Source organism: Sarcophilus harrisii, chromosome 1, assembly GCF_902635505.1.
Source record: "Sarcophilus harrisii chromosome 1, mSarHar1.11, whole genome shotgun sequence".
Classification (NCBI taxonomy): domain Eukaryota; kingdom Metazoa; phylum Chordata; class Mammalia; order Dasyuromorphia; family Dasyuridae; genus Sarcophilus; species Sarcophilus harrisii.
Window position 1 is genome coordinate 468671624 of NC_045426.1, and position 14731 is coordinate 468686354.

Below are 14731 nucleotides of genomic sequence, written 5' to 3' on the forward strand. Positions count from 1 at the left end.
TATTAGGCATATACTAGGTGTTTATATAGCTTTAGTCATTTAAATTAAGAAATCTGAATTTGTTCTATTCTGGGGTGCAATAACCCAAATGATTTAAGTGTAGAAACTGAAAAACATACCATGAGCAGCTACAACAGCAGCACCAACAAAAGCAACAGGCATTAGATGCTCTATTCCCCACTTCATGTTGGCCTGTAGTACAGTCTGCTGTCTCCTGGGGTACTGACATCTGCCGTTTACGCATCTCCATCCGCTCTGATCCCATGGGCTGTGAAAGTGATAATGAAAATGGTAAGTTTAATATAGAATGGTACTAAGATTGAACCTATTTTATCCATTGCATAGATAAAATCCTTTGCTTGGGAGATAAAAGCTTCAAAGAACCTAAACAAATTTGAGATGACTTATTGCTGACAGGTAGACCACATAAGTGAGATTGAAGTGGAAATGAGTAGATGGTCAGTCTTTTAACTTTCCCAGAATTACAGGCTACTCAGGAGAGAGGAACAATAGTGTTTTAAAAAGATAGCTATTAAAGATTATAACATCATCTCTTTCCACATTTGCAGGTATAGATGTTAAGAAAATCTCAGTGTCCTAAAGGGATAGTTCTATAGCTATGTTTGTGTCAGGGGAAGTCACAGATTATGTCCCAAATGTAAACTGGACTTTCTTGATGCATAATAAGCTGGAAGGGAACTTAGAAGTCATAAAACCCAAAATCCATAATTATTATAATAAGTAAACTAAGACCCAATAGCTAAATGACTTCCTCAAAGATATATAACTCTTTAGCTGCAGAGTACCAATTCTAGAATCCAAGGCTCCTGACCCCTAAACTATCTCAAGAATCCTGAGACTGCAGAGGAAATGAAAACACCTCATTGGACTAAAAGAAACTCTAAACTCTTTATATTGCATATAAACTTGGAATTGTCAAATATAGGAATAAACAGAAATTAGTTAATGATGGAGGGAGAGGCATTTAGCCTGGAAATTTCAGCCATGTAGGAAACTCCTGGTACCAATGGATTTTAACAATTCATTTATAACTTAGAGTTTTAGAGATTTTCCTGAGGTGTCAAATGACTTGCTTTTGATCATACTGCTAATACATGTCAAAGACCTGGAACTCAGCTCTTCTTGATTCTAAGGCCTGCCTGCTATCACCTATATGATATGGTTTCTCAATGTCTCCATTTACTTAGATGTAAATACTTTAAAGAATAATTCATGTTTAATAACAATTTTAAGTTATCACCTATTGAATTTATCAACAATCTGTTAATGGCTAAATCTGGTGATCTTTTTTGGATTTTGCATCTGATTTATCTGTAGCATTTGATGGTATTAACGACCCCTTGCTTCCTAGATATTTTCCTCTCTGAGTTTTTATGATGCTACTTTCTCCAGATTTTCTTATTTGTCTAATGGATTTTTCAGTCTTTTTTGCTGGCTTATAAAACATAGCACATATCCTAAAGGTGCATGTACCCAAGGTTCTATTCCAGATCCTCTTCTTCCTCAGTACTATTTTTTGGTAACCTCATTACCACCCATTTATTTAATGTTATCTATGTCAGCAACTCACAGATCCAGTGAAGTCTTTCCCTTGAACTTCATTTCATCACAGGATATCAAACTGGATGTCCTGTAGATATATCATACTCAAAATGTGTAGAACAGAACTCATTATCTCTTCCCTGAAATCAGCTCCTCTTCTAGACTCTCCCTTTTCTATCAAAGATGCGACCATTCTTTTTAAGTTCATTAACCTGACATTATACTTAACTCCTCCCTTTCATTCTCCATATATACCACCAATTGCTAAATCTTGCTGTTTCTACTGCCACAATGCTTCTCTTATCCACCCACTTTTCTTTACTCATACTGCTAACATTTTAGTTGAGGTCCTTTTCATCTCCCACCAGATTGTTGCAATTGCCTCTTAAACTGGTCTCCTCCACATCAAGTCTCTCCCCATTTCAGTCCATTCTCCATATAGCTACCTAAGATTTTTCTTAAACCCAGACCTGACCATGTCACCCTCCCACCCCAACACATACCCCTTTATTTCATAAACTTTAGTGGCTCTTTATTGCCTCTAGGAAAACACACACACACACACACACACACACACACACACACACACACACCTTCCTTCCTTCTTTTCTTTTTCTTTCTTTTCTAGCATTTAAAACTCTTCACGACCTGACCCCAAACAATCTATCAAATCTTATTGCTATTCTACCTGCTGCTCTCTATGATACAGAACAAATTGGCTTTCTCCCTATTCTTCATTGTTCCGTCTTTCCTATACACAATACTTGTAAAACATATTTTCCTGGGGGCAGCTAGGTGGTACAGTAGATAGAGCACCAGCCCTGAAGTCAGGAGGACCTGAGTTCAAATTTGACCTCAGACATTTAACACACGTCCTAACTGTGTGACCCTGGGCAAGTCACTTAATCCCAATTGCCTCAGGAAAAAAAAAAGGCATATCTTCTTTCCCTTCATCTCCTAAAATCCCCCTTTCTTTCAAGAAACAACTGTAGCACTACTTTCTAACATAAAACTTTCCCTATCCCCTCAATTGTTAATTCCTTCCCTTCCCAAACTACTTTTATTTAACTCATTTATATTTATTTGTATTAAAATTTTATATTCTGCATATGCTTATATTTGTACTGTCTCTACTGTTATAATTACACTACTTATAAGTAGATATTGTTCCTTTTTCTAAAAATTTGTATCCCCAAGCACAGTGCCTGACACTTATAATGATGTTAAATAAATGCTTCTAATAGGAGTTAAATAAATGCTTCTAATTTATTGTTGATTAATTGATGAGAATTCTGTATTAAAACTGAGAAAGATGAAGGAAAACAGCCAATACTTCAGTAACTCAAAAAGGAAGATTTTATAAAACAAGTAGAAATTCATAAACTATTTAAATTGTAGAAGAGAGCAGACAAATAATACATTTACTGAATGTTTACTATGGGCAAGGCACCATATTTTTGTATCACCTTACTTTGAAAAAGTTGAATGGCCCTATTTTTGAGAAGATAGGTGTGGTTCATGACAAGCTCAGGTACATAAAAAGATAGAATTTCAGAAGTTATTTAAACAGTGAAAAAGAGGTGGTTTTACAGACAGATGGAAGTGGTGACTGTGGTTGTAGGGTGGGATAGGCCAACAATTTATTGAATGTTTACTATAGGCAAGGTCCTATATTTTGTTTGTGGTCCTACTTTGATAAAGGATGTTTGTTGAAATAAATTGTTAAAATAAAGGATCAAAGGTGGATGTGGGATGAACAATGAGAGGAGACTGGGTTGATGCTTCTAGGATTCATTTAAAGTCCTTTAATTCAGTTGAACAGAAATTTATTGTTGGGATGGTAATCTGGTGCTAACCCTATTGTAAGACATTGAAGTACATGGTAAAAATCTTACACTTGATCTATATGGCAAAAGGAAATCATTATAGAACTTTATGAAAAATATCTAAAATTATGGTTGAATGTGGATGCTTTGGTGGCATCAGCTTCTTTGTGAATGCTTGCAATATTTTTTCTTTTCCATATGAATTCTGAACTTTGGGTTTGACTTTCCTGGAACTTCCCTTTGGGACTTACTTTAAGGAGTTTATCAGTGAGTTCTTTCTATCTTTTCCTTTCTTCTGATCTCTGGTGTTAATAGATCTGGGCATTTTTCATTTATGATTTCTTGAAATATAGTATTCTGGCTTTTTTTGTCATGGATTTCAGGGCATAAAATGATCTTTAAATTATTTCTCCCTTTTTTATAGTTTTTTTTTAATAGGTTAGTTGTTTTTATTATTTGATATAGATCTTTTATTTTATCAATTTTTAAGTTTTGAAAAAGATATTTTTAGCTTTCTATTGAAGTCATTGTTTTCTGTTTGAGTTATTTTAGTTTTCAAGAATCTATTTATTCAGCAAGGTTTACCACTTTCTGTTCTTTATTCATTCTTCTTCCAAGTCTTTCCTTCAAATATTTTATTTATTTATTTTAATCTCTTGTTTTATTTCTTCTAATACTCATGTAATCTTTATGGAGAATCCATTTTTCCTTTGAGTTTTTGCTTATAATTTTTATCAGTTTTTTTGCTCCTTCTTATGGGGGATTTCTAGATCTATAATAATTATTGATCCTGGTAGGTGCTTTTTTTTTTTTTTCAAATTCACTCAGTTCTAGAGCTGTAGTTATTAAAGTGGGGCTGTGGGTAGCTTCATCCTCTACTGTGTTTTAGGGTGAGGGTAGTCAATCTTGTTTGTTCTCCATCTGGGGCCCCAAACTCTGACCTTCATAACCTAGAAGTAAGTTTTGTTGGCTCTTTGAAGCTCTTTCCATTATATTTCTGTATCACAATTGACGTAGTAGTAATATTAGTCATGCCTTAACATTCACTATACTACTGACAAGCTAATTATGCATAAAACTACATTGAACATGTTATACTTGTGTATATAAATATTTATAATTATCCTTATAACAGACTGTTCAGACTTACAAAATTGTAAGGATAAATGAATATAAAGGTAACATAAATGATGTTAGGTGCTTTATTCTATAATTTATGGCATTTCAAGGCAAACTGAGGAAATGAGGAGCAGCCAATTCTTTAACAGGCTTCAAATTGTTACCAAAAGAGAATCCCAGTTAAAAACTGAATTTTCTTCCTCTTTAGGACTTCCAAGAACTTTACATTTAAATGATCAACTTTACATACTACATATGATATAGATTCATCAGATATATAAACAAATTGAGTTTGTTAATAATGTATCCTTTGCTGGGGAAGCGGAATTCAGCCTTGCAATTGCATAAGTTTAGGAAACTCCTGGCATGGAAATTTCTTATTCCAATGCAGATCATCAATTCATCTATAATTTATAATCTTAGATATTTGGCTGTAATAGTGAGGGGATAATTGATTTGCCTATAGTCACCCATCTAGTTTATGTCAGACATGGGATCAAAATCTAGGAATTTCTGATTCTTAGTACTAGATGGTGAAAATTGGTTTGATTGGTATGACCCTAGTCCCTAAGACACATGTATGTTGAAGTTTAACTCTCCCCCAAACTAGGTATTGACCCCTTCCCCAGCCACTTGCTAACACTCATTCCTCATTCATTATTAGGCAACTCAGAAAATTCTGTTTGCAGTGGTTCAGATTATCCTATTGCCTTGTCCCATTGAAGTGTCATGTCAGCTGTATCTAAAACTCTCTATAAGTTTGAGTCCTGAGTAGCTTTGGGATCAAGTATTGGAATGTTCAGCTTGTTGCAGGTCCAAGTCTTTAAGGTGGAGAACAATGAAGGAAGGAGCACTTGTGCTGTTCCATGTTGGTATCTGTCCCTCTGCTATGGTTACCATTCCTATGTGGCAATGCCACGCCTTGCTAGTAGTCCCCTATTTTTTTGCCTTGCACTAAGGCTAGCCTGCTATCTGCTATGTCAGGTTGCTTCTCTAAAACAATTAACTAAACTATTTTATTTTTTACTTTTGTAAAAAGCATTAACATAAATGATAGATCTAGAGAAATATTGATTCTTTGAAATGCCACCCATTTCTTACAGAGTACCCTTTATTTTTCAAGTATTCCATCTCTCTTGAAAGTAAATTGTGAGCTTACACCCAAGAGGCATCTAGAATTGTCTGAATGAAGATGTAAAAGTGGATCCTCAAGTACTTTTTAAAATGTAGAAGTTGTAGGGTCAAGTTGTAGTCTATGGAAGAACACTTTATTTATTGACATTTGGATGATAAATCCTACTGTATACTAAAGTTCCATCAAACACCTCCCCCAAAGCCTTGAAACTAGAGTTGTCTGGGATGCATAATTTCGGAGAATTGTTTCAGTGAAAAGGAAGCTGAACTCTCTCTTCATCAAGGCCAACCCTTTTAGACATTACCCTTGATTCCAGTAGATCACCCTCATTATCATCCTCTGTTTCTCTCTAGTCTTCAACTCTAACTACTGGTTTCTTTTCTGCTGCCTGCAAACATGCCTGTCCTTGCCATCTTTAAAAAACTCTCACTGACTTCTACAACTTTTGCCTTCTTTCTCCTTTTTTTTACTCAACCAAACTCCATGAAACAGACTCCTGTATATACTCAGTGCCTTCATTTTCTCTTTTTTCATTCTCTTCTAAACCTTTTGCAAATTGATTTTTTTATTCCAGTATTCAAATGAAGCTATTTCATTCAAGTTACCAATAATTGGTTTTGGAGTCAGATGACTTGGGTTTTTCTTAATACCTGTGGGACCTTGAGCAAGTCACCTTATGTTTTTTTTTCCTATTTATAGAGGGAATTATATTAGTTAATCCCTAAACTCCTCTCTAACTGCATATCTGTTATCCTTAATTGCCAAATCTAATGGGTTGTACTTAGTTCTTAGCCTTCTTGACACTATTAACTTTTTATAAGGTAAGTGGGTTTATATGACTTGCCCAAGGTCACACAGCTAATACATGTTAAGTGTCTGAGATGACATTTGAACTCAGGTCTTCCTGACTTCAGGGAAGGTGCTCTATCAACTGTACCATGTAGCTGCCCCCACATTATTAACTTATTCTCTCTTCTTGTATACTCTGTCTGGATTTTTTGTTTCACTGTTTTCTCCTAGTTCTCCTACGTCTGCCCCTTCTTACCTTCCCAGTCTTCTTAATTACTCTCCTCCATAAAATCTGTGACCAGATCCTGGCACTTGACACTCAATCTTCAGATTCTATGCATTCTTACTGGCTGTCCCTCATGCCTGGAACTCTCTCCCTCCTCATCTTTGTCTCCTGGCTTTCTTGGCTTCCTCCCAAACTCAGATAAACTTCCACCTTCTGCCAAAAATCTTTCCTGGACCTTCCCTCTGAGATAATTTTTAATATCTATGTAGTCAAGCCACTGGTCAGTAATTAAAGAACTTCTGGGTCTTGGGAGAGCTTATTTTGTCATGCTGGTTTATTGGTTTAGGCCCATGATTTCAACAATGTAGAGAAATCTTATTGTGGAACTCACTAGAGTTCAACTTCTCTGGAAGTGACAATCTTGAAAAGTTGGTTAGGATACTGAGAGATTAAAGTTACTTGTTCAAATTCATATGACCAGTATATGTGGACAAATTTGATCCCTGATTTTTCTCATTCTTACCTTTTATTCACTGCATATTCATTGACAATAAGATATTCTTATCTCATCCATGCTATTATACTCAGAATAAAAGGCATACATTTAGTTTGTTAAAAATCATGGTATCCATTTGATCAGCAGCTCATGAGAAAGGTATTCAGACTTTGGTTGAATACAATATGCTGATAACATATATAAACTGTTAAAGGAATATGTAAAACAGAAAATGTAAAGCAATATAAGGTTTGACATGTAAAAACCATTTTTAAAACTAGTTTTTTTTTTTTAATTTTGACTAACAAATTCTCCCTCTTCCTCCCATCCTTCTTCATTGAGAAAGCAAGCAATTTGATATAGGTCAACTATATGCAATCATGTAAAATATATTTCCATATTAATCATGTTATGAAAGAAAATACAAATTAAAAAAACTCTCCATACAAAAATAAAGTGAAAAATAGTATGCTTCAATATGAATTGAGACTCTCCATCAGTTCTTTCTCTGGAGGGGAATAACATATAGAATAATCCATTTAACCAGCCTATATTTAATCTCACTATAGGAGATTGTGCCTTCAATTTAATAAAATAAAGATATTAATATACATATGAATAAAATGCATTAGAGAATTTTTTTTAATCTCTTGAAAAATAGAGGTAAATGGGACACTTGAAAGTAACCTGCTTAGTTTATTATATACTTTAGAAAAGCAAGCTGTTCATAATACATATTCATAGCTTCATATACAATCTTCTTTTTTGTATATGAAATGCTCATTTTATTTGGTATTGATTAAGTTAAAAATAAAAATAATAATCAGGGATTATTCCACAGGGAGGGGAGCAGAGTGTAAGAGAAGAGGATAGTTTTTTGAAGTGACAATACTGTGCAGTAAAAGGGCAACAATGAAAGTTTTTTTTTCTTTTTAAAAAATCATTATTTATTTATAACATTCTTTTCTTTTTAAATTTTGAGTTCCAAAATCTCTCTCTCCCTTCCCTCCTCCATCCACTGATAAGGCAAGCAAAGTGATATCAATTATACATGGGAAATCATGCAAGATATATTTTTATGTTACCCATATCACAAAAAAAATGTGGAAAGTGAAAATATTATGCTTTCCATTTTACACTCAGTGTTCATCAGTTCTCTCTCTGAAAGTAAGTAATATTTTTCTTGACTATCTTGGATCACTATATTGAACAAAGTAGCCAAATCTTTCGTAGTTGACCATTATAATGATCTCACAACTTTTCTCATTTCATATTGCGTCAGTTCATCTAAGTCTTGCCATATTGTTTTTTTTCCCTGAAAAAACCTTTGTCATTTCTTATAGCACAATAGTATTCCATCACAATCATATTTTACAATTTGTTAATCCATCCCTCAATAGATGGGCATCCTCTCAATTTCAAATTCTTTGCCACCACAAAAAGAGCTACCATAAATGATTTTGTATGTATAGGGTTTTTTTTCCCCTTTTTTCTTTGCTCTCTTTGAGGTACAGACCTAGTATCAGTATTGTTGAGTCAAAGGGTGTCTATAGTTATAGCCTTTTGGGCATAGTTCCAAATTGTTCTTTAGAATAGTTGAACCAGTTCACTGTTCTTATCAACTAGGCTTATTAGTGTGCCTATTTTTCCTCATCTCCTCAAGAATTTGTTATCCCTAATAGACGTGAAGTGGTACCTGAGAGTTCTTTTAATTTGTATTTCTCTAATTAATAGTGATTTAGAACATATTTTCATATGATTAGAGATAGCTTTGATCTCTTCTTCTGAAGAAGTTAATATCTCCTTGATATATTATTTATTTATTTGTAATCTCCTAGTCATTTGTCAACTGGGGAATGGTGCTTATTTTTATAATTTAACTCAGCTTTATACTTAGTATATATTTGAAAAATGAGGTCTTTATCAGAGAAACTTGTGGCAAACATTTTGATATTACTTCATTGTCTGTGGTTTGGCTCCCCTCAACTCTCGGTCAAGGAATCAAAAATGATGAGGTTTGGCACAGGTCAGAGTTGTAGGAACCCACTTCTGGTCTGCGCAGGTCCTTCATAAATGAATTTACGAACCTATAAAGTTAGACTGGCAGAAGAAGTTTTTTGGCATTGGGAAGTCAGCTTTTTGCTAGGAGACTGACTTCCTTAGTGGCAATGTCCCAACAGAGAAGTAAAGGTCTAGCAGAGAAATCCTGACAGAGAGATAAAGAGGGGTGAGGTCTTGTTAGGGAAATAGGTGAGAGAGATAAAGAGGAGTTAATGTTGAAAAGAGAATGTCTTTTCAGAGGGCAGAGAGTCCCTTGCAGGCAGCTATGTCAAGGGAGGTCCCTTGGCCTGGCATGATTCTTGCTTTTGGTCCTCTGCAAAGGAATTGAGCTGAATGAAGCTTGCTATATGGGTAGCTCTTGGTGGGGGCTGGGAGCAGTTTGAGTTGAAATCAGAATACAGAATCTTCCAATTGAATGAGTGTCCCTGGGCTAATGTCCAACTCAATTGGGTCTCTCAGGGGAAAGCTGAGGGAGTTTCTCAAGCGTTTCCCCCAAAGTCTGAGACTGGGGGGGGGGGGGGGGGGGAGGGGGGGGGGGAGAGAGAGAGAGAGAGAGAGAGAGAGAGAGAGAGAGAGAGAGAGAGTGAGAGAGTGTTTCGGGGTTTCCCTCCTCATTGTCCTTTAGCAAAATGTAGTTTCCCAAATTCTCTCTTAAGGGCTATTTTTGGATTTGCATTTTCTGAGATTATGATTGCCACTTTTGTTCTTTTTACTTCAGGTGAAGCATACTAGATTCTGCTCTAGCTTTTTATTTGAAGTCTTTCTGTGTCTTTCTGGTTTCTAATCCATTCTACTATTTTCTCATCCCATTCACATTCACAGTTATGATTACTGTGTATTTACCTCCATCCCACTTTTGTTTATTTATAGTTCTTTATATCCTCCTCAAAAGTTTGTTTTGCTTCTGACTACTACTTCCCTTAATCTGCCCTCTGTTTTGTCATACCTATCTCCATATCTATTTTTACATGAGAAAATATCCCCATTCTACTTCTCCCTTTCCTTTTCCCTTCTTTTCTTATTCCTTTTATTTATTTATTTTGGATAAAAAAAAGCAACTTGCTTAGGATCATTCAAGTTAGTATCTGAAGCAGGATTCAAATCTATGTCTTCTTGGCTATTTCCACTAAAACGTGTTGCATCCGTATCTTTTATATCAGCTCTTGCTCTTAACATATGATGTAACTGCTGAAGTCATCATCTACCCATATACCTACTATATCTCTCTCCACTGCTTTTGGATTACCAGTTTTCATTCTTTATATATTATTGTGGTCCGTAACTATATGTATTCCTGCCAGTTTAGTGGGGTTAAAATGATCAATTTTATTTGAGGGAACATTTTAGAATTGTTGAAGAATTTCTCAGATATAATCCAACTGGCTCTTTTCTTCTTAGTCAATTCTGGACTTTGTCCATTGTTCATTTATCTGTCCAAATAGATGTGCTGGTGGACCAGTCAACCAATTCTTTAACTTAGTCTGGACCAAAGGCATTCTTTATATACTTTTCCCCATTGTGTGTATTGTTAAACTAAATTTTTTGTGGCTGGGAAATATTATCAAGCAGGCTTTGTAGTATTCTGAGGCTCAGTGCAATCAGAACAATAGCATCCCCTAACAGGAGAATCATCTGGAGGACCTTCCTGTTCACAGAACAAAAGAACCCCTTTTCCATTTAGAACTTTCACTGGATGGCCCCCATCATAGGAGCAGACACTTCTCAAAATCTATTTAATCAAATGGTTTCTTCATTCAACTTTTCCTCATTTAAAAAGTCAATTATGATAAGCCATTCCTAACTAAAATGTTTATTAAGAGATGTAATGGGCTGAAGCTCGAGTTGATGCACTGAGGTCCCAAGCATGTGAGGCTAAATAGTAATTGGACCATACTCTATTAATATATACTCTTGGAGAAAGAATGGCCTCCGCCCACTCTGTGCAAGTCCCTGTTGTATAGGAAATGACTATTTTGGTGGGTGGAGGCAGAGGGGCAAGGAGAGAGGTGGAGAGAGACTGCTGGATTGCTTTCCCGATCCTTCTTCACCTCCACAAAGAATAAAGATCGAAGATTTTCCCCTAACCTGAATTCCTGACTCCGGCTGATTTTAAATACGTGGTCATCACAAAGAGATTAATTTTTACATTTTCAAATGTCAAGTTTCTTCTTACTAATACTGCATCATACCAATGAATATTAAAGATTGCTTCAGAATAACAAATATTATTGCTTTATATCTTCTATAGTTCATATACATGTAAATCAGTAAATTTTAAAATGGAAATAGCTGAATAGAATCCTCATCCCTAATCTCACAGACACCCCCAATTTTTGCCCTGAGGTCCATTGAAGCAGCATGCTATTGTGGAAAGACCATGTGAGTAGGATTTAGGAGACCTGAAGGTTAATCTCAGCGTGTAAGTATTAGTCTAAGTATTTTTCCTTATCACCTCAAGAATTTGTTATTCCTAAGAGAAATGAAATAGAGTTGTTATGATTTGTATTTCTCTAATTAATAGTGACTTAGAACACATTTTCATGTATTTATAGTAAGTTTAGTTTCTTTTTCTGAAAACTGCCTGGTCATATTTCTTAGTCACTTATCAATTAGGGAATGGCTCTTATTTTTTACAATTTTATAATAATATCTCTCTGAGCTTCCATTTCATCACTTACAAAATGAAATTATAGCATAAATAGGTTGTTATGCATAATGTATTTTATAAGCTTTAACTCCCAACATCACTGTCTCTTGTTGTTATTCTAGAATTTAGTTTCCTTATCTGTTCAATATGGAGATTGTGTTAGATAATCTCTAAGGTACTTCTCAGCTCTAACATTCTAATATTCTGGGATGGAAGTAGATTTTGAATATCCCCCCAATTTACTGTTTCTTTATATCCTTTTTATAAGTAGTTTTAGAGTTTCCATGTGAGCTATTAAAGTGTTAATTGCCTTTCTCGAGTTTTGTTTTTTATAATCCTTCCTTTAATGATTCCACAACAGTTTAGGAATATTAATATACTCTAATTTCTGTTCTTGAGCATGAAATTCCCTAATTTTTTTTTTTTTAACTGAGGAATATATTCTTTTCAAGCAAAGAAAAAAGATTTTAACATTTGAGTACAAGCCAATAACAATTGAAATTTTGTAGTATGTTTATCTTGTTTCCTGGTTTGGCCTGATTGTCTAAGGTGAGGATTATGGGAATTATATAACAATTCTGGAGGTAATTAGAGGAAAGCAAACTTCCCTTGTTCTTGACCTCTACTTGCTTCCTTCTCTTCATGCTTAGTTCTTTCACATTTTTTCAAAGTTATTAATATTTTCATTGGATATTTGGATATGTGTGTGAGTTGTAAATAGAAAGAGTGAGGTTGTCATTCCATGCTTGAAGTTGTTTTGAGAATTGTCTCTCCCTCTCCTCCGCTATCTGCCTGGTGGAAGCAGGGAAAGGTTCTAAAATAGAATTGTGTTTGTCGCACTTTTTTCTGCAAGGAGGAACCAGTAAAGTTATAACATGATGTAAAAGAAGCACAGAAATTCTTAAGGAAAAGGGAAAAGTCACATATAATCTGCAAATATTCAACTATTCAGTCACATGTAGGATACTAGCAAACAGGATGGACCTTATTGTTATGGGCCAGAACTCTGAACTTGAAGCAAAGAATTCTTACAAGGTACTAAGTCAGTGGAATTGATAGGGACAATAGTTATTTAATTTAGGGTGGTTCAGTATGATTGATTTAATCTTACAAGGAGATGTTATGGGCCAGAACTTGAAACAAGGTACTTGGTGGAATTGAGGAGATGATGGTTAAATCTAGTTTAGCATTGATTTAATCCTACAACAAATAATGGTTTCCTAGTGATATAATAATTGATTTTTACTCAGTGCAGAGCATATAAACTAAAAGCCTCAGCCAGGGAGATTCAGAGACAAGCAGACAGAAGCTGGAGGCTGAAGGCTGGAGCACAAACCCTTGCTTGGACTCAGACACATTCATCCCATCTCACACCACTTTGGTGGCAGGCTTTCCTCCTTTGCTTCTCCACTGAGACCAAGACTCTGGAAGGCCTCCAGAAAATTAGTTGAGCCCCAAATGAAGGAGATAAGATTTTGAAGGAGACAATAAAGTATTTGGACTTTAACACCTGGGTATACTTGTGGTGATTACTGAACTGAAACGAAGACTGCCTCCAGAGATCCCAAGAAAACCTCAATAGAGAACATTACATTTTTGAGAAACATTACACCTTATTGTTGCCACTCCTTTTCCCTCTAAGGTACGCTGAGAAATAGGCATATCAATCTCTTCCCTTATACTAGTTAGTATTTTAGAACCCATTTCTCCTTTTCACTATTTGCAAGTAGAAGGCTGACTCTTCAGCATGACTCAACTATCATTTCTTTCTTTACAATTTGGTGCCTGATATATAATATAAATCGCTTAACTTGTCTTTGAAATACAGACTTTTTAGTTTTGTTTCCACAGCTGGTGTAATACCCATAAACATATGAATATACTAAAATTTGCACAGCTTCAAAATAATGAATATTCACATTCAAATGCACAAAATCACACAACTTTAAAGTTGGAAAAGATCCTATACATCATTTGTTTCAACCTTGTCATTTTTCAGATGAGGAAATAAATCTCCAGAAATTAAAATCACAGAATTATAGAATTCCAAATTTGGATGAAATGACAGTGATCATCTAGTCCAACCAGTTACTTAAAAAACAATTCTCAGGAGAACCCACCTGATAAGTGATCATCCAGCCTTTGACTGAAGACCCCTAATCAGGAGGAGGTCACTACTCCTGAGCTGGTCTAATCTAGCTAAAGTGCCTTCATTTCAGATCTAAACCTGTTCTGCACCTTAGAGGATGGTTTTTTTCCCCTAAATAATATTTTTCACCCAATTATATGTGGAGACAGTTTTCAATATTTGTTTTTTTATAAGATTTTGAGTTCCAAGTTTTTCTTCCTCCCTCCCTGCCCCCTTCCCAAGATGGCAAACAAGTTGATATAGGCCATATATATGCAATCATGTTAAACATATTTCCATATTAGTTATGCTGTGAAAAACGAAACAGAAGAAAAAAGAAAACACATAAAAAAAATGAAAATAGTATCCTTTGACTGTATTGTGACTCCATAATTCTTTCTCTGTAAATAGCATTTTCCATCATGAGTTTTTTGGAATTGTCTTGGATCATTTTATTACTAAGAAGAGCTAAGTCTATCATAGTTCACCATTGCACAATGTTATTTATTATTACTGTGTACAATGTTCTTTTGGTTTTGTTCCCTTCACTCAATATCAGTTCGTGTAAGTCTTCCCAGGTTTTTCTGAAATCTGCTTGCTTATCATTTCTTATAGCACAATAATATTCCATTACATTTACATGCAACTTGTTCAGTAATTTCCCAATTGATGGGAATTGATTCCCTCAATTTCCACTTATTTGACACCACAAAAAGAGTTGCTAGAAGTATTTTGTACATG

At 35.0% G+C, this 14731-nt stretch overlaps 1 protein-coding gene across 1 annotated transcript in view; it reads right to left on the reverse strand.

Moving 5' to 3' along the window:
• The window catches only part of RGS20 (regulator of G protein signaling 20), a 78048-nt gene that overhangs the window by 29596 nt on the left and 33721 nt on the right, over positions 1-14731 (reverse strand). Inside the window, exon 2 of the mRNA XM_031946401.1 lies at positions 120-268. Within this exon, the coding sequence (XP_031802261.1) occupies positions 120-268 (149 nt within the window). The remainder of the gene's footprint in view (positions 1-119; positions 269-14731) is intronic.